The sequence below is a fragment of the Chiloscyllium plagiosum genome, chromosome 29, assembly GCF_004010195.1.
Source record: "Chiloscyllium plagiosum isolate BGI_BamShark_2017 chromosome 29, ASM401019v2, whole genome shotgun sequence".
Classification (NCBI taxonomy): Eukaryota; Metazoa; Chordata; class Chondrichthyes; order Orectolobiformes; family Hemiscylliidae; genus Chiloscyllium; species Chiloscyllium plagiosum.
This window is the reverse complement of record NC_057738.1, coordinates 28,582,517-28,602,932: the sequence shown is the minus strand read 5'-3', so window position 1 is coordinate 28,602,932 and position 20,416 is coordinate 28,582,517. Positions and strand designations below refer to the sequence as shown.

The following is a 20,416-nucleotide window of genomic DNA, read 5'->3' as shown; positions in this document are numbered from 1 at the left end:
AGTGTGAAGAAATGATTTATAAGAATGGTTCCAGGAATGAGAAACTTCAGTTGTGAGGTCAGACTGAAGAGGTTAGGATGGTGGTGCTTGGAGAGGAGAAGGCAGAGAGGAGATTTGATAGAGACTTTCAATACCCTGAACAGGCAGGATAGTGTAGATAAGGAGAAGCTGTTCCCACTTGTGCTAAAAAACCACAGGAGGGCGTAGATTTGAAATGATGTGCAAATAATGGGTGATGTTACACAGAGCTTTCACAGAGCTAATAGTTAGGGTATGGAATGCACTGCTGGGAATGTGGTGGTGGAAGGTTCTATGGAGGCATTTAAAAGGACATTGAATGATTACTTAGATAGAAAGGGTGTGCAGGCAGATGGGGAAAGGGAGGAGATTGGCACTAGGGAATAGAAGCTGTGCACGATGAGCTGAATGGCTTCTTTTTATGGTAACAATTCTGTGATTATGTCCTCTTATGGGACCTATCCAAATGCTATTAGTTCCACATGGTATTTTGTATTATCAGGAAACGTGGATGGCTTTTTATGGTCTCAACACAAATCCTAAAGGACCTTGTGCATCATCGATGTAGAGGTAGCAGCAGGCTCTTGCTGAACAACTGCTCACCTGTACAATATGGTTACATGTGACAGAATGGCGCATTGGCGTCAACACAGACAAATATTATAAAGGTAGACAGTCTGAGACAAATTAAGTCAACGACACCCATGAAAGTATCTGGTGTTAAAGCAACAAGGGAGTGGGGTAGTAAAGTAAAAGGCTTCCACAGAGCCAAGGGCGATTATCAAATTGTTAACATCACTCTACAAATGCTCACTAACCTGCAGTAGCATTTCACAGAGCAGCCATATTCCTTATATTAATTCATTGGATGAGGGCATCGCTGGTTGGGCCAGCACTTATTGCCCAGAGAGCAGTTAAGAATCAACCATGTCGCTGTGTGCATGGAGCCACATGTGGGTCAGACCAGTTAAGGATAGCAGTTTCCTTCCCTAAAGACAGATAGGATAGTGAAGGCGGCGTTTGGTATGCTTTCCTTTATCGGTCAGAGTATTGAGGACAGGAGTTGGGAGGTCATGCTGTGGCTGTACAGGATGTTGGTTAGGCCACTGTTGGAATATTGCATGCAATTCTAGTCTCCATCCTATCAGAAAGATCTTGTGAAACTAGAAAGGGTTCAGAAAAGATTTACAAGGATATTGCCAGGGTTGGAGGATTTGAACTACAGGGAGAGGCTGAATCGACTGGGCTGTTTTCCCTGGAGCATCGGAGGCTGAGGGGTGACCTTATAGGGGTTTATAAAATCATGAGGGGCATGAATAAGATAAATAGACAAAGTCTTTTCCTTGGGGGGTGGGGAGTCCAGAACTAGAGGGCATAGGTTTAGGGTGAGAGGGGAAAGATAGAAAAGAGATCTAAGGGGCAACTTTTTCACGCAGAGGGTGGTATGTGTATGGAACGAGCTGCCAGAGAGAGAAAGTGGTGGGGGCTGGAATAATTGCAACATTTAAAAGCCATTTGGATGGGTATATGAATAGGAAGAGCTTGGAAGGATATGGGCCAGGTGCTGGCAGGTAGGACTAGATTGGCTTGGGATATCTGGTTGGCATGGATGGGTTGAACCAAAGGGTCTGTTTCTGTGCTGTACATCTCTATGACTCTATGACATTAGTGAACAAGATAGGTTTTTCTGACAAACAACAACGGATTTATGGTCATCATTTGACGCTTGATTCCAGATTCTTCTTGAATTCAAATTCCACCATCTGCTGTGGCAGATTTGAACCCAGCTCCCCAAAATATTACCTGGGTCTCTGGATTAACAGGGGAAAAAGTGAGGACTGCAAATGCTGGAGATCAGAGCTGAAAATGTGTTGCTGGAAAAGCGGAGCAGGTCAGGCAGCATCCAAGGAGAAGAATCGACGTTTCGGGCATGAGCCCATGCCCGAAACATCGATTCTCCTGCTCCTTGGATGCTGCCTGACCTCTCTGGATTAACAGTCCAGCAACACTGGACCAGTACCACTGGCTATTACCTACCCAAATGGAAGCAACAGTTATCAGACACAGACTTTAGATTGCCTTAACCTCAATTAGAATGAGACAACAAATTGCAGCCACTACAAACTTCAGGCCTCCACTGAAACTTTCTGAAATTCATGCAGCACAGGTGAGTTGCAATCTTCTACCAGAGAAAATCAGCTATAGAAATCATGGACTCTTTTAGAAGAGTGAAGAGATGATGTCATAGAAGCCTTTAAAATCCTAACAAGATGAGACAGGAAGGATGTTCCTGATTAGCAGGGAATCCAGAAGCAGGGGTTACAGTCTGAGGATATGGGGTAGGCCATCGAATGAAGAGAAATTCCTTCACCAACAGAGTGTGGTGAACCTATGGAATTCTCTGCTACATAAAGCAATTGAGATCAAAATATTGAATGTTTTCAAGAAGTAGTTAGACAGAATTCTTCAGGCTGAAGGGATCAAAGGTTATGGGGGGAAAGTGGGTACAGCATAGTGATTTGGAGAATTAGCCATAATAATATTGAACAGCGTAGCAAGCTGAACGGCCTACTTCTCTTCCTATTTTTAAATGTGATTTGGACTAAGCACATCTGAGGATCCAGGCAAGAGCTGAGGTTCACCTGACAACTGATCCTGTGCAATTATGGAGTAATGATTCTTTTTGCACTGATGCCTGAGCAACATGTGGAATCAATCAATCAAGAATCCCCAGCAATCTTATAGGACAGCAGGAAGCCATACAGTCCATCATGCACGCTGTTTGAATAAGCCTTTCACTCCACACTTTTGCATCATGGGAGAGTGGAGGAAAATGGCATTAAGTAGAATATCAGCTACAAGATAGTTTTTTAAAAATTATTCATTCACAGACTGAGGGCATCATTAGCTAGGCCAGCAGTTATTGCCCATCCCCAGTTGCCCAGAGGGCAGTTAAGAGTCAACCATATTGCTGTGGGTCTGGAGTCACATGTGGGCCAGACCAGGTAAGGATGACAATTCCCTTCTTTAAAGGGCATGAACCAGATGGGGTTTTTCCTGACAATCATAATCATCATTAGTCTCTTAATTCCTAACTTTTTCCCCCCAATTAATTTTAAATTCCATAACCTGCCATGGCAAGATAACAATCCAGCAATAATAACACTAGGCCATTGCCTCTCCTAGTGGAAGTAACAGTAATCAGCAGAGCTCGCTGGAGGGCTGAATGACCTACTCCTGCTCGTATTACTGGAGTTTTTCTTTGCCCTGGTCCCTCTGCACGAAAGCACACTCAGTGCCTGAAGCATTGCTATTGGAAGAAGCATCTTCTATCTGAACGACAAAGCTATGCAGGTCACACTTTCTCCAAATGGCAGGTTGGCAACAAACTTGGACCAGGCAGGGAGTGAGCACTCAAAACTGCCAGTAACCCAGCAATGCTACTGCTGTTGGGTGTGGTGCCCAGAGTAAATTACAGGTTGGAAAGGTTTAGATCAATGTGCCAAATAACCCAAGCTACTCAAATGAACCATCCCTGGAGTTCAGAGTGAAGACTTCTTCACCAATGAGATAGCAGGACATAAACAAAGCTGACCTGAAGCCCCTGGGCCCTAAATTCTACCAGGATAAACCAGAAAAATTAAGAACCATAAACTCTGGGAGATTATCAGACATTGGCCAGGGAACCACTAAAAAAATGTGCCACCTCTAGCGTGGTAAAATCTTCACAGCACTTCATAGGAGTATCATAAAACAAAATGGAGCATCAAGCCACATAAAGTATCTACTGGTCAGTAACCAAAAGAACGTGCCAAAGAGGTAGTGCTTTTTTAAAGGTAATTCCTTAAAGACCAAAAGAACAGGACCAAGTAAGATTCTATTCAGGAGTGAATGCCAGAGCTTGGGGCTGAGGCAGCTGAAGTAACTGTTGCCAAAGGTGGCAAGAGAAAAGGGCAATGATGGACAAGAAGGTGGAATTGGGGATCTCAGAGACCGGAGGGCTGCAGGAGGAAATGGGGAGGGGTGAGACCATGAAGGCAGATGAATAATATAAAAATTCTCACATACAGAGAGGAGCACTTCAGTTTAGAGTCAACAGCCTTTAACATAGCAATTGCAGGAGTTACAAAAAAAAAGTTTGCGAAATTGTTTGTGTTCTGTATGCGCTTATGACACCACTAGAAAATTTTACCAGCTCCTTTCTCTCCATTGAAGTCAGAGGATCTGTAGTAGTAGTATGGCTATATCAAAAGGCCATCTCTCCCATTGACAATATTTGTGGGGAGGAACTGGAACAGCAAATGACAATGGAGGGGAGAGTGAAATGGTCATTTCAGAAATATGCAACCACAGGATTACACATCATCGAGCATTCCAACTGGATCTTTGAGAGAAATTCTGAAAAAAAAGTTACTTAATTGAAGAGACCGTCAAGCGAGGTGTCCCACTGCAGGATGATGTACAGCCAAAATCACAGCTATAACTTATAATACGTCACCTTTAGTCCAACATATTATCCCAAGCATGAGCATGTCCTGCACCCAGAATCACTCAATCATTAAAGATAAACATGAAAAAATCTTAAAGCAAGTTTAATACTGATTAGATCAATTTTGCAATTGCTGCACCTAGCAAAGGGGAAACTGTTCAGATTATTTATTCAGCATTTTAAATACAGTGAAGCAGAGCAAAAATATCATACTGCTTACAGGATAGAACCTAGAGAATGGCAATGCAGGCATGCTAGAGTTGCTAGAGCTGGTTCTCTCATGGGTTCTCTCGTAAGGGGAATAAAAAGGTCTGGGCTCGATAACATCTACAAGGTGGTGATGTCAGCATCTGGAGCAATAGTGGCTCCAATACACAGGCAATGCTGCTTGAATCCAGTCTCTAAATTTAATCCGCCTCTTAATTTTGTAAGAATGAGAATCAGATCATTGGGATAAGCAAACAGTGCCCTCAGCCTATCTATTCATGGGGAATTTGTAACTAGCTTAAAAGATAACAGAGACAGATTTCCACAGGTCAGTGGATACATTTGTCCCCTGTATGGTTCTTTGTTCACACCGTGTTACAATCCTGTGCACTAGTGACAATGTTTTAAACAAGAAGCTCATTGTATTTGACAAAGAAAGCCTCAGCAGCAATAACACTATTTCTGAACAGAATGGAGATGATTGGGTAACTTCCCTGACAATGAGGTGTGGAGACAATGCTGTAAGGACCTACAATTTTAGGAAGGGCAATTTATTCCATTTAAATAGATACCATAGACTTCTGCAATACGGTGTTTAAACAGACTAATGTGCTGAATAAACACAAGTTGTTTGATTCATTAGCTAACATGATTTTGTCAGTGGACTGTCTTTGAAAGGGATTTGACAAAGAACAGAACATGGTTGCAAATAATTAGGACAGTTATGATGTCAAATGACTGAGCGAATAAAATAAAACAATGGCACTCACCCCTCTTGTGGTCCACTTTAGTGACAGCCTGGATAAGAAGCGGTGCATTTGATTCAGTGTACTCCACAAACACTAGCAGCAGCTTCAGGGCTGTCTTCACCACCAGGCGGAACTACATAACAAATAGAGACAAAGAGAAATGTTGCTCCAGCTTCAAAACGGGTGAAAGAATTTCAATATCCTTCCATGCACAAATAACGTCCATAGAGATCAGTCTGCATTCACACAAAGTGCAATCACAGTCATCAGCTCTACCTTATAGAACCCCAAAAGCAAAGCATCTGATAAGACAACATAAAAAAAGGTTACTGCTCAAGTTAAGAATTCATGGTGTTATGTGGTGGGGGCTTCTTAGCTCACGAAAGGAAGTTGTCTGAATAAATGGGTCAATTATGTTGGGCAAACGATAACTAGTGGAGTGCCACATGGTTCAGCATTCGAGTCTCAATTATTTACAATCCATATTAATGATCTAGATGAAAAGGCTGATTGTGCGATCAGATTTGGCTACAGTACAAAGGTGCATAGGTAAGCAAGCTGTGGGAAGGATGCAAAGGGAAATGGGCTGAGAGTTGAGCAGAAATTTGGCTCCAACTTCACAAAGGGTGAAAGGACTGCATTTTACTTTGCTCAAACAACCTCCCAGACGTCAGTTTGAATTCATGGAAGGTACCCAGCAACACTGACTGATCATTTCTCAACATTGTCCAAATGAAATATTGGCCTTTTTTATTTAAACCAACTCCACACCCCACCCCCCACCCCAAATCCCCGACAAGGGAGGAGAAGTATAGAAGTTTTGATATTATTGTATTGAAGCCTCCCTGGAGTACTGTGCACAGTTCTGGGTCTTATGTACTTATACTGGTATTGGAAGCAGTTCAGAGAAAGCTCAAAGATTGATCCCTGGAGTGAAAAGTTTTCGAGAAAGCATTTAGCAAGCTGGGCCTGTATTCATGTGAGTTTAGAAGAATGATACATGATCTTATTAAAACATGTAAGATTGAGAGGGGGAGAGCACATTCTGAAAGGGAAGATGCTGCAAATAAATGCTTCCTCTTCTGGAGAATCAAGAACTCGGGGCACAGATTAAAGATGAAAGGTCTCCCATTTAAGAAGGGGAGGGAATTTCCTCTCTCCAAATGTCATCATTCTTGAGAATTCTCTTCCAGAGGTAGCAGTGGAAACTAGGCTATTGAAAAATTGAATCTCTTCATAGAATTGTACAATCCCTATGGTGTGGAAGCAGGCCATTCAACCCATCAAGTCCACACTGACTCTCCAAAGAGCATTTCCCCCAACCCACCACACCCATCCCTGTAACCCTGCATTTCCCATTGCTAATCCACCTAACCTACACATCCCTGGACACTACAGGCAATTTAATATAGCCAGTCCACTTAACCTCATCTTTAGACTGTTCAAGGCTGGGTTTGATAGAGTTTTGATTGAGAAGAAATCCAAAGATTATTGGAGACAGGCAGAATAGCATGTTGAGGACATGAATCAGATCAGCTGTGACATCTTGAATGGTGAAGCAGGCTTAAATGGGCCAATCAGCCTGTTCCTATTCTCTTGGAGAAAGTGAGGACTTCAGATGCTAGAGATCACAGTCAAAAAGTGTGGCACTGGAAAAGCAGGTCAGGCAGCATCCAAGGAGAAGGGGAATCAATGTTTTGGGCATAAGCCCTTCATTAGGAATTTGGGGGGCGTAGGTGGTGGTTGAGATAAGGAAACTGGTGAAGTCGACATTGATGCCGTGTGGTTGAGAGTCCCAAGGTGGAAGATGACTCATTCTTCCTCCAGGCATTGGATGCTTTGGACTTGGTGGTGGAGGCGGCCCAGGACTTGCTTGTCCATAGCGGAGTGGGAGGGGGAGTTAAAGTGGTTGGCCACGGCACGGTGGGGTTGTTTGCTGCATATGCCAGAGATGTTCCCTGAAATGTTCTACTAATTGGTGTCCTGTCTCCCTAATGTAGAACAGACCACATCAAGAGCAACGGACACAGTAATTGAGGTGTTTAGATGTGCAGAAAAATCTCTGCCAGACGTGGAAGGATCCTTTGCTGTCTTGGATGGAGGTGAGGGGTAGGTGTGGGCACAGGTTTTACACTTCTTACAGCAGCAAGGGAAGGTGCCAGGAGTGGAGGGTGGGTTGGTCAAGTTCCTATTCTTTAAGAAAAATACTTCATTTTTGCGAAATGGAAGGATTGCGGAAGCTGAAGACCTGAAATATTTTAAAAAGTTTAGAAACTCAGCAGATCAGTAGCATCTGAGGAGAGGGAAACTGAGTTCACACTTTGAGTTGGACTCAAAATATTAACTTTATATCGTACCTTTAAAGCTGAAAGATGTCTTTTCTCTTGGCAGTGCTATCAAATGTCGAAACAATTCAGTACATTTTGAAAGATTCCTTCAAGAAGGGAACAGATGTACAGAGACACCGAGGTTTAAGGAACAAATTCCAGGATTTAGGGCCCAAGCAAATGAAGGTACAGCTGCCAATGGCAGACTGATTAAAATTGAAGGTGTTCAACAGATCAGAATCGGAACAGTTATCCTCCCATAATGTCCTTATGAATGTATTCTAGGCACAGTGGCTCAGTGGTTAGCACTGCTGCCTCACGGCACCAGGGACACAGGTTCAATTCCAGCCTTTAGCGTCGGTCTGTGTGGAGTTTGCACATTCGCCCAGCATCTGCACGGGTTTCCTCTTGGGGCTCCAGTTACCTCCCACAATCCAAAGACATGTAGGTTATGTGGATTGGCAATGCTAAACTGCCCACAGTGTTCAGGGATGAGCAGGCTAGGTGGATTGGCCATAGAAAACGAAGGGTTACAGGGATAATGTAAGGGTTTGGTTAAGCTTGGGTGGGATGCTGTTCAGAGGGTCGCTGTGGACTCGATGGGCCGAATGGCCTGCTTCCACACTATAAGGATGCTATGTCCAATTAGCCTTGTGCCTGTCTGTAGTTTCCTTCCTCTCTCCTTTCTTGTATAAAGATGCTCTATTTGTAGTACTTCAATCCATTGGGAGTGTTCCAAAATCTAAGCAATTTTACAAACGATAATCAATGCATCTACTACCTCTGCTGCCACTTCTAAGACCCTAGAATGAAGGCAATCCAGCCATAGAACTTGTCAACTTTTAGGTCCAATCAGTTTCATTGCCTCTGATCCCTGGAGATGATCATCATTATATGTTGACCTCTCGCCATTGCCTCCTGATTTTCAATTATCTTTGGGAAATTTATAAATATTCTACCATGAAGACAGACCCAAAATACCTGTTGCGTACACCTACATAAGTATCTTCACACAAACAATGTACCATTCTCATTACAAGTGTTATATACATTTAGACACAGGGCCTTAAATTCTGGTTTTTACACTATTGCTTATAATCTTTGGTTTCATCTGCTAGTGCACTCGAAGTTTTATACGCTGTCCTTTTTGTCTCATATTGGCAATTATTACCAAAATTTCTCCTCTGCTCTATTATTTTGCTTTTTTTTTGTCATTTTGAGGAATCGCCCCTCACTTGATACCTGTCGTCCATTATTTTATTTTAAATTTTGCTCTATTGTCCTAGTTGTACGATACAGGTCCCAGCACAGTTCAGGTGTAGGGTCTCCCATTGCTGCCATGTTCGGTAATGTTGGTGCCAATGCCCCATGACTTCACAGAATCAGAGGGACCTGTGTGTATGTGGGCAGAGGTCAATGAAGGTGACACGACAGGTAGAAAATGCTGCTAATAAAAACAAACATGCAATGTTCTTGGCTTCATAAATGGGAGCACGGAGTACAAAAGCAAGGTGGTGATGCTGAACTTGTACAAGATACTTGTTAGAACTCAGTATTGTGCCTAGTTGTGAGTACTACTTATAGAACATAGAACATTACAGCACAGTACAGGCCCTTTAGCCATTGATGTTGCGCCAATGTGTGGAACCAATTTGAAGCCCATCTGACCTACATTACCCCATTCCCATCCATATACCTATCCAATGACCAGTTACATGCCCTTAAAGTTGGCGAGTCTACAGTGGCTGTGCGTTCTACGCCTCTACTACTCTCCGAGTAAAGAAACTACCTCCAACATCTGTCCTATATCTATCCTGTACCTATTATAGGAAAGATTACAGAAGCAATTTGCAAGACTGGCTCCAGGAAAGCAATACTTCAGTTATGACGATTGATTGAAATTGGAATAGTTCTCCTTGGAGAGGAGGCGGCTGAATGGAGATTTGATAGAGGATTTCGCAGTTAGGTGCAGGCTAGATACAGAAGACAGGGAGAAGCTGATCCCAGTCTTAAAATTAAGAAGTATACAAGGGCACAGATTTAAAATGCTGTGCAAAAGTAGCGAGGAGAAAAAAAAAAACACTTAGGGGGATGGAATGCAATACGTGGAAATGTAAATGTAGGTTCATTTGGGATTGGATAATTATTTGCAGAGTAAAAGGTGTTCAGGGAAAGGCAGGAGATTGTCACTAGGGAATATAACCAGTGCAGTCACGAAGGGCCGAATGGCCTCCTCCTGTACTGAACCAACTTGGTGAGAAAAGCCTATCTGCTTCTCAAATGTCTGTTAGGGAAGGAAATCTTTAACCAGTCTGGACATACATGGGATTCCAGACCCACAGAACATAGCTGGCTCTCAACTGCAATGACCTAAGTGAGGATGGCTTTGCCAGTGCTGCCCAGATCCCTTGAATAAATAAATGCAGTCAAAAGCAGAATTAGGGTCCTTAAATCCACTGGATCTCTTTAGAACAAGTCAGAAAAATTATTTTTTGCCTCCATTGACCTCCCCAACAACTTCATCATGCTGTTTATCATAAAGGCTGACAGTTCACCGAAACACCACTGAATATTTACATGAAGTATAAATAATGTTTAAAGCAGGAATTTATATCACATACACCAATCCAAGGATCCTTCAATAAATTTACATCCAGCCCACACATTAACAGGCTTGGAAAATGTGCTGTGCACTTATTTGTGGTCAAGATTTCTTAAAGGAGAATGCCACTTATGGAGGAACGTAAACATTTCTATATCTCAAATGAAAACAGTGTTGGAGAAACTCAACAGGTCTGGCTGCATCTGTGAAGCGAGAAACAGTTAACATCAAATTCTCTTGTTCAGAACTGAAATGGGTTGGAAAACTGTTTATGCTGCAGAGGGGGAGCAAGTGGAACTGATTGTGAGGGTACTCAGAACTAAAGACAAAAAGGCTGCTCATGATGGAGAAATGATAGAAACGTAAAGTGTACCTCAATTGAAGGTGTGACAAGAAAATACATTTGAATTATAATTGCGGATCTATTGAGGGGGAACATCAGCGGAGAGGTGAGAACTGCAAACTGGAAAACATCATTCTAGGGTCTTAAAGCCACCAAACAACTGGCCTTATATATTCTAAGCTTCAGGGTTCCTCTGGGGTATCCTTCACTTTTGCTCTTTAAATGGGTCATCTTGACAGATTAAAGAAAATAATCGTCACAGTCAGTGTCTATATATACCTATACATTATAAATGCACACATAAAATGAAGCTTCGTAAAAGGGCGTGAAGATGAATTTCATTTGTTAAACATCATGTCAAAGCAAGGTCTCTAATTTACTTAAAATTACAGGTTCAGAAATTCATAAACAGGATTATTATTCATAATACAGAATAACATGAGCTCAGTGCATGTAATGAGTGACTTTCAACAGTAGATGGCGATCATAGTATTGTAGCCCGGCGGAGACGAAGGAGTTGGGAGAATGGGATGGCGTTTTTACAGGGGGCAGGATGGGAGGAGGTGTAGTCCAGGTTTCAGTCCATTGACTGATATTATACATAATAATGCCCAGAAACCTGCATTGCAATCTTCACCTTTCTTCCTTTCCTTACACCTGTCAACATTTAGATTAGTTACTTCTACACTTAAGTGCTCAGTAGGGAAACAGAATAAAGGTGTTAAGCGATAAGAATAGAGATTAAGAAGACTGCCCTCAAGATAAAATACTATTGTATAATCCAAGTTATCTAAACAGCAAACTCTAAAAAGGAGTAAAGTGTAAAGTACTTCTGACACTTCTTTTGCAAATGTGTTATAACAGGAGCACAGTGTCATTATCAATGTAAACTGTGTGCAGTATCCAAAGGTACAAGTGGTGTAAACTTTGATTGGGTGAAAGATTTTTTGGGGGCGGGGGAGGCGGGTGGGGAAGGGAAGAAGAGATATTGAGAAGACCCAGTGAAACAGCTCATAGAAGATAGCTGAATTATAAAACAGCAATTAATGATAAACAACTGAAAGGTAAGTGGGTGTGTAGTCAGGCGCATCCTCAGGTCTTTGGATTGTGGGAGGAAACTGGAGTTCCCAGAGGAAACCCATGTCTGCATGTTGAATCCCATTCGGCCCATCGAGTCCACATCAACCCTCTGAACAGCATTCCTTCCAGCCCCACTCGCCTACCCTATCCCTGTAACCTACACATTCTGGAGACTATGGGCAATTTAGGATAGCCAATCCATCTACCTGCACATCTTTGGACTGTGGGAAGAAACTGGAGCACCCAGAGGAAACCCACAGAGACATAGGGAGAACATGCAAACTCCACAGAGAGAGACACCCAAGAGTGGAACTGAGCCCAGGTTTCTGACACTGTGAGGAAACAGTGCTAACCACTGAGCCACTGTGCTGCCCAGATATCTTATATTGTAATTCACTCCCATATGCTGCAATTATGTACACAGGTGTACAGCATTAGCAAAGGCAAAGCAAGTTACTGCCTGGTGACCAATATTTCAAAGAGACTCCTCTGTGGGCCAAAGGAAGTGCTCAGTTTGAGAGAGTTCTTGTCCCCTGGGAGACCGCCAGGACTTACTGGTAGATCAACTGACCACTCCAGAAGCTCAATTAGCTTCTGGGCAGCAGGACAATTACTATCTTCTACATGCCCCACTGCCAAGAGATGCTGAAACTTAGTGAGGGAATGTGGCCCAGGCTCCAAGAATCTAAAGCAAGGAGGTTTCAATTGAACAAACAAAAGGAAAGTGCAATGCAAGAAATCAGGACAGGGATTTGCATGCACTGTTGACTGGAGGTAATCTTCAATATTATGGTTAAAATGGTTAAAACAAAAATCACGCTCACGTATCAAAGTCCAAACATGCGACACAACAATAATGTAAAATTTGGCCAGTTTTAAAAGCAAATCACTTGGTAACAATAAATGAGACAGCATTGGGTAGACACTGGATCTTGAAGGTTGGGGGCAGTGCCCCAATTTCCTAAGGGCTGGTTAGCTCAATTGGCAGGTTGTAACACACAGTGATGCTAACAGTGCAGGTTCAATTATTTCAGCAATTGAGGTTACCATTGAAGGACTGTCCTCAACCTTCGCCTGAGGCATGGTGACCCTCAGGTTAAACCACCACCGCCCTCTCTGCCCCCCTCTCTAATGGGAGTGCAGGTCTACAGTCTGGTAAAGCTGTGGTGACTTTAACTCCAACTGCACCTGAAACATATCTGGCACCATATCTTAATCAGGCTGTTCTCAGAAATTACCTCATTCAGATTTTCAAGGATCGTAACACGTACTTTGGATGTTGGATTTTTGCAAAAAAAAAACTGCCAGAATTAAAAATACATTCCTGACAAGGTAGAGAAAGCTTACAAGTGACAGGGGAAAGCTTGCAGATTTTGTCCTTGTTTAGTTTCCTGTATGTGTGCCTGAGTTCATGGAAACATAGAAAGATGGAACCTGAGTGATTCATGCAGATGGGTCACACTAAGTTTTCTTTAAGAATAATGTACATTAAAATAATATTCAGATAATATGATAAAGGAGGAATAAATTATATGTACACTCAAAACAGTATGAAGTAATTTTTTAAAAAAATTCACTAGTGGGATGTGAGCACTATTAAATGAGCCAGGTTTTATTGCATGTCCATGGTTGTCATTGAGAAGATGGTGGTGAGCTGCCTTCTTGAACACTGCAGGCAGTCCCAGAAATGCAGTCAGGGAGGGAATTTCAGGATTCCAACCCAGTGACACTCAAGGAACCCAGTGATATTTTTCTAAGTCAGACCAGTGAATGGCTTGGAGGGGAACTTGCAAGTGGCGTTGTTTCCATGTATCTGTTTCCCTTCTAGATGGAAGTTGTCATGGGTTTGGGAGTTGATGTCGAGTTGGGAGTTGATGGAACCTTAGTGAATTTCTGAAGTATTGATTATCAGAGATTAACTGGTCAGGAATTACCCAAATGTCACAGAGACAGAGAGTCACTGTGCATGGAAACAGCCCCTTCTTGCTGACTCGTCCACACCAACCAGATATCCTAATCTGACCTAGTCCCTTTTGCCAGCATTTGGCCCATATCACTCTAAACCCTTTCTATTTACGTACCAGACGCCTTTTAAATATTGTAATTATTATAATCATTGTTGAATTTCTACAGTGCATGACACACAGTTGTCACATTATTAACACATCAACTGTATGCCTTGGTTCAATTACTAAGTCTTTCTCAATTGAGCTGAGTAAATGACTATTTGAATAAATTGGCTAAGGACTCTCATAATTGGCCAATTTCTAGTCACCTTGGCCTTATCTACTTTGGAAATTGTGACTTGGTACCTATTCTATCTTATGACATAGCTCGCAAAACTGGATGCTTAGCACATTGGCCAAAGGTAGGTTGAAGTGTGGTTGATAAGGCCACCTCCCCTCCCTATTTACACTTAGGCAGCATGCTCACAATGGCCACCTAGACACACTCCCAAACAACTGTCCAAAAAAAAAAACTTCTGGACAAGTTAACAAACTGCACTTCATAATTAGCACTGCACAAGACACAAATTCCCAGAGGAAAACGAGCTGTGAGCCCTCGAGAGATGCAGGAAGAAATTAGAAACTGTTCCACATGGCGATATTGTTGTGACTTTACCACACAATAGTAAATATGAACACACTAAATCGCTTAACACAGACCAGCAGTGACAAACAAAATGTCAATATGCGAATTGCGCACATTAGGTTTAGGAATAACTGAGCAAAATGTTTCAACTCCAGGATAACAATTTCACATATGTTTTGTGTAACGTACTTCCAGGTCAAGAGGTAGCTCTCGAGTTCAGTACCTCACAGCCTGAATTGATATATGCACAGGAACCTAACATTTTGGTGTACTATAGATGAACTCTCTTTCCCCCCGCCCCCCTCCTCCACCCCACCAAACCTCTCACTGTTTGGAAACACCTGGGTCAACAGAGAGATGGCCTACGGCAGACTACTGCATGAAAGTGTATTACAGGGATATACTATCATCGATTTATCCCACGTGCAGGTCACCTGGAATTACTACCATGCAATAAATCACATGTCAGAGTGATTTAGAGTGCTGCAGTAAGGGGTAATCATCATCACAGACCTCTCAAAAATACAGGGAAAAAAACCACAAACAGCTGCAGAATAGCACTTAAGGTGCCTTGTCCAACAGGTCTTGGGAAGGCAACAACCGTCTTCTATCAACTTAAATCTGAAAATGACAGCCAATATTAGCCTGGGGACCAACCAAACAGCTACTTCTTCAAAGCTGTGTTCAATTCATGTCAATGTTTTGAAAGGAATTAATTCAGGGACAGAGTGGAATTTGGTTGACTGTTGGCTGTACATTTGTAAAATAATTTTGGGGAATATGGGGAAAAAAGAAACATCTAGTACACGTGATAAAGTAACAGACTACTTTGTGAAAATGAAATGGAGTTACTAAGAGTGGCAAAGACCTTTGTCAGAACTTTTTATTTCAGGACCAAATGCCTTTATTTCATGTGGAACTGTCATTTACTTCCCCCCAACATCCAATACTGTGGAATTTAATTAAATTTAAAGGCACTCCACCATTTTGTGGATCAAGTATGGAGCTCAACAAATTTGAGAAAGCAGTAGATTGTGGGCAGCACGGTGGCACAGTGGTCAGCACTGCTGCCTCACAGCGCCAGAGACCTGGGTTCAATTCCCGCCTCAGGCGACTGACTTTGTGGAGTTTGCACGTTCTCCCCGTGTCTGCGTGGGTTTCCTCCGGGTGCTCCAGTTTCCTCCCACAGTCCAAAGATGTGCAGGTCAGGTGAATTGGCCATGCTAAATTGCCCGTAGTGTTAGGTAAGGGGTAAATGTAGGGGTATGGGTGGGTTGCGCTTCGACGGGTCGGTGTGGACTTGTTGGGCCGAAAGACCTGTTTCCACACTGTAATGTAATCTAATCTAATCTGTCCACCATTTTACTTCTTTTAGTTTTGCTTGTTTTATTTCTTTCTTTTACACATCGTTGGTCAAGGTGTGTTTATTTGTTCTTTTTCCCTGCCCATTTTCATTTGTCAACTTGGCTGTCGTTCATTCAATCTGTCCTCTCACAGACCTTTGCCCTTGTCTCAGCCACCACTTGGTCAAAAGCTAATTATGATGGGAAGATCAAAGAGATCCAAAACTTTTAGCCTGTTCCCTTCTCTACAGATGGTGCCAGCCCTGCTGATTTTTATTTTCCCCAGCATTTTGTTTTTGTTTTAAATAAATGTGCAGAGGAGAGGAAACAGTCAGCAAGAATCGAAAGCTGCCTGAAGTGGAACAACTGACTTGCAATTGAAAATATTCCGAAACCAAAGAGAGAGTCCACAAACCAAGAGAAAGTTGCATTAACAGCAGACCCGTTCATTGCGGTGATAGGTCTAAGTGGTGACTCAGCATGTGGTCCTTTTCCTTAAGTAACAGAATCAGAAATTGTTGGGAAATGCTCAGGTCTGGAAGAATACGTTCAGGGGCAAGCTGGAGTAAGCTTTTTAAATCAACGACCTTGTGAAAGCACTAACTTTTTCTCTCTCCACATGCAGACCTGCCGAGTATTTCCAACATTTTCTTGAATTTCAGATTTTCTGCTTCTACAGTGCTTTACAAATGAACATACAAATGAGGAACTGGCCATTCAGCCCTTTGAACCTGGTCTATATGTAAGAAGATCATGGTTAATCAGATTAGATTCTCAAAGCTGCAGAGTTTTTAATTCTGTTACAATGGACAATGTCACATTTCCCACATTATTATCTATTTAACACATCAATGCCCAATCACTTACAGTTTTGTTTTGTGTCTTCTTCACAACTTTCCCAACTATTTTTGGGACATCAGCAATTAACATCAGCAATTTGGTGATCATAACTTGACTGAAGGGAAAGAAGGTATCAAATTCATTTATGTAAATTGTCAACAGTTGAGGCCCCAAGACAGTTTCTGTGGAACACCATTAGTTAGACCAAGCCAAGTTACAAATGACCCATTTACACCTATTCTCTATTTCCTGTTAGCCAGCCAATCTTCCATTCATGCAAATAAACTGGATTGTACACAATGAACCTTTATTTCCTGTAATGTCCTTTGATTTGGCACCTTGCCAAATGTCTTTATCCACAGTAACTCCTCAAAAATCTACGATGGATTCGCAAACATAATTTCTTCATGATAAAACCATGCTGACTGTGATTGCTTTGATCTAATTCATGTGCCTTGCTTTAATGATAGCTTCTAACATATGCCCTATAAATGAGGTTAAGCTAACTGGCCTGTAGTTTCCTGCTTTCAGTCTTCCTCCCTTTTTGAATAAGGGAGTTCTATTGGCTATGTTACAATCTAGTGGGACTGCACCCAAACCAAGGGGATTTTAGAAAGCTGCATAGACTATTTCATTAGCCATTTCTTTTGAGACATGAAAATGAAGTCCTTTAAAGACTCAGGCATTTGTTGGCCCACAACGCCAACAATTCATTCTCAATCACTAGAGAAGTGGTACTAATTTTCCTGAGCTCCTCCATCCCCTCAGTTTCCTGATTTATTCCTGTTTCTGGGATAATAGCTATATCCTCTGTGGTGACGACTGATGCAAAATACCTATTGAATCTGCCATTTCCTCCTTCTCCATTATTAATTTTCCAGTCTCATTTCCCATAAGGCCAATACTTTAAGGTTTTTCTTTAGAAATATATTTGTATTGTTTTTATATTCGTGGCTAGATCTCTCATGCATTTTTAACTTTTCCCTCAATTTTATGGTCATACTGTGTTTTTTACATTCAGTCCAATCTTCTGAACTTGCCATCTTTCTTTGCACAATTACATGCTCTTTAAGTTCGATATTATCTTTAACATTTCTAGTTAACCACAGATGGTGGGTCTATCCTTGGGAATTTTTCTTATTGTTTGGAACGCACGTATGCTGAAACATTTCCGTAAATGTCTGATGCTGCATCTCTATTGACAGCTCCCTTAACCTAACTTGCTCATTCACTTCAGCCGGAGGCGCCCTAATCATGCCCCTTATTTACTTATTTTTTTAAAAAGGTAGTCTTGACCATACTTCTCTTTCCCTCAAACAGAATGAAAAATTCAATCATATAATAGTCACTACTACCCAGGTACACTTTCACTATAGTATTATGAATCAATTCTATCTAGTTGCACAATACCATGTCCAGTATAGTTAGCTGTGTGTTAGGCTCCAGATCATACTGCTCTAAGAAATTATCCTAAAACATTTTATGAAATTCTTATCTAGGTTTTCTTTGCCAACTTGACCTTTTTAGTCAATATATAGATTAAAATCTCTCGTTATCATCATTGTGCCTTTCTGACAAGTTCATTATTTCTTCATGTTCCACCATACCATGTAGTTACAGATGTCTGTACACTACTCTCTCAAGTGATGTTTTGCCTTTTATGATTCTCAACTTTCAAAACTATTTCTACATCTTGATCATCACTTTCCATTGTGCTAATACCATTATTCAGACAAAGTGCCACCTTTTCCTAGCTTTCAGCCCTTTCAAAATGCTCTAATACCCTTAAAGGTTCAGGTCTCAACCTCACATCATCCTGAGGCATAATCTCTACATTTCTACTTTTTCAAGTACTAGCTTTGCTTAGTCATCTAGTACTGGTCCTGGGTTATTTATAAAGTTTCTAATCAGAAATGATAATAAATCTTCATTTTGTGCATCTGCCTGGCCTACATATGGGGAGATGATGGTTTAGCGGTATTATTGCTGGACTGTTAATCCTGACACCCAGGTCATGTTCTGGGGACCCAGGTATCAAATCCTAAATGTGATACCGTTGACTCTTAACTACTCTCTGGGCAATATACACCAGCCAGACCAGCAACGCCCTCATCCCATGCATGAATATATGGACTGACTGACTAGGCTCTCCACAAATTTATTCTCACTGGAAGAAAAGTTTCCTGAGAGTCAGAGTCTTGCAGCATGGAAACAGACCCTTCGATCCAACTTGCCTGTGCAAATGAAGTTTCCTCAAAAGCTAAACTAGTTCCATTTGCCTACATTTGACCCATATCTCTCTAAACCTTTCCTATTCATGAACCTGTCCGAATGACTTTTTAAACGTTCTAACAATTCATTCCACATGCCAACCACCCTGTGTGAAAACGGTGCCCCACAAGTCCCTTTTATATCTTCCTCCTCTCACCTTAAAATTATGCTCTCCAGTTTTGAACTCCCCTATCCTATGGAAAAAAAGATCTTTGTTATTCACCTTATCTGTACTCATGATTTTACAAAGTTGCTCCTCAATCTCCTTTGCTCCAGTGAAAAAAAAAATCCCAACCTCACCAAACTCTCCCTGTAACTCAAACCCTCCCGTCCTGGTAAACATTACCAATTCATTTGGATCTGGCAAGCTCCAAGCCAAATCTTAAGAACAGTGATCAGTTGATCATGGTAACCTCCAAACCGATGCTTAAAGCTAGCTACTTTCTTGTGACTGAGCCCTGATTGTTGGCTTAAGGCACCAACAGTTGGTACATTTTCTTTATTATTCTCAATAAAAGAGCTCTTGAGGCTAACGTTCATTGACTGAAGAGTGTCCTTGTACACAAAGATACACACAAGTACACATTTTAATGAAGAATCTAATAATTGAGAATGATGGGTCACAGTTTTAGGATAAGAGGTAGGAGATTCAAAACCGAGATGAGCAGAAATTACTTACAAAGGGTTGTGAATCAGAGTATAGCTGATGCTGGGACATTAAGTAAATTTAAGGTGACAGACCATCAGTAATGGGTTAAAAGGTTTTGGAGAACGGGAAGGAAAATGGAGTTGTGCCCAAGATGAGATCAGCCCTGACCATATCAAATAGTGGTGATAATGTGTTGCTGAAAAAGTGCAGTAGGTCAGGCAGCATCCAAGGAGCAGGAGAATCAACGTTTCGGGAATGAGCCCTTCTTCAGGATTCCTGAAGAAGGGCTCATGCCCAAAATGTCGATTCTCCTGCTCCTTGGATGCTGCCTGACCTGCTGCGCTTTTCCAGCAACACATTTTCAGCGCTGATCTCCAGCATCTGCAGTCCTCACTTTCTCCCATATCAAATAGTGGAGTAGGCTGGAGGAGCTGAATTGCCAACTCCTGCTGATATGTTCAGATTATATTTTCATATTATATAAATGTTCTCATATTCTATAAAAATTGTAATCCTCTAGAGATGGATAAATAAAACATACTGACAGAGTGAAACTAAAATTAGTGGTTTGACATGATTGATGGCAAAGTCATTTATCATTTTAACCGTTGATACATTTTCTATTTATCTTTCCCCAGATAATGTTGAGTCACCTTTGTTATTGCTTCACCTCACCCCCCACCAACTGCACTGCAGTGCATTAAAAAGGTTATGAGACATTATAGTCAGTGGCTTGTATCCAAAGCCCAGCTGAGTCAGAGAAAGCTTCTGGTGTTAAAACAGAGACTCAATCCCCCCCTAATGGCATCCAGAGGAGGGGTTTAGGGACCTGGGGCAGGAAGAGGGGAAAATTCAAAGGAGATGGAATTCAGCAGTGTCAAAAGTTTCAAATCTACAGAGAGTTGG

At 41.8% G+C, this 20,416-nt stretch overlaps 1 protein-coding gene across 17 annotated transcripts in view; it reads right to left on the bottom strand.

The window, feature by feature from the left end:
* LOC122564459 (FH1/FH2 domain-containing protein 3-like) overlaps positions 1 to 20,416 on the bottom strand; it is a 650,002-nt gene that overhangs the window by 188,838 nt on the left and 440,748 nt on the right. For all 17 annotated transcript variants that reach the window (XM_043719360.1, XM_043719363.1, XM_043719365.1 and 14 more), the window contains exon 8: positions 5,485 to 5,596. In XM_043719360.1, the coding sequence (XP_043575295.1) occupies positions 5,485 to 5,596 (112 nt within the window). The remainder of the gene's footprint in view (positions 1 to 5,484; positions 5,597 to 20,416) is intronic.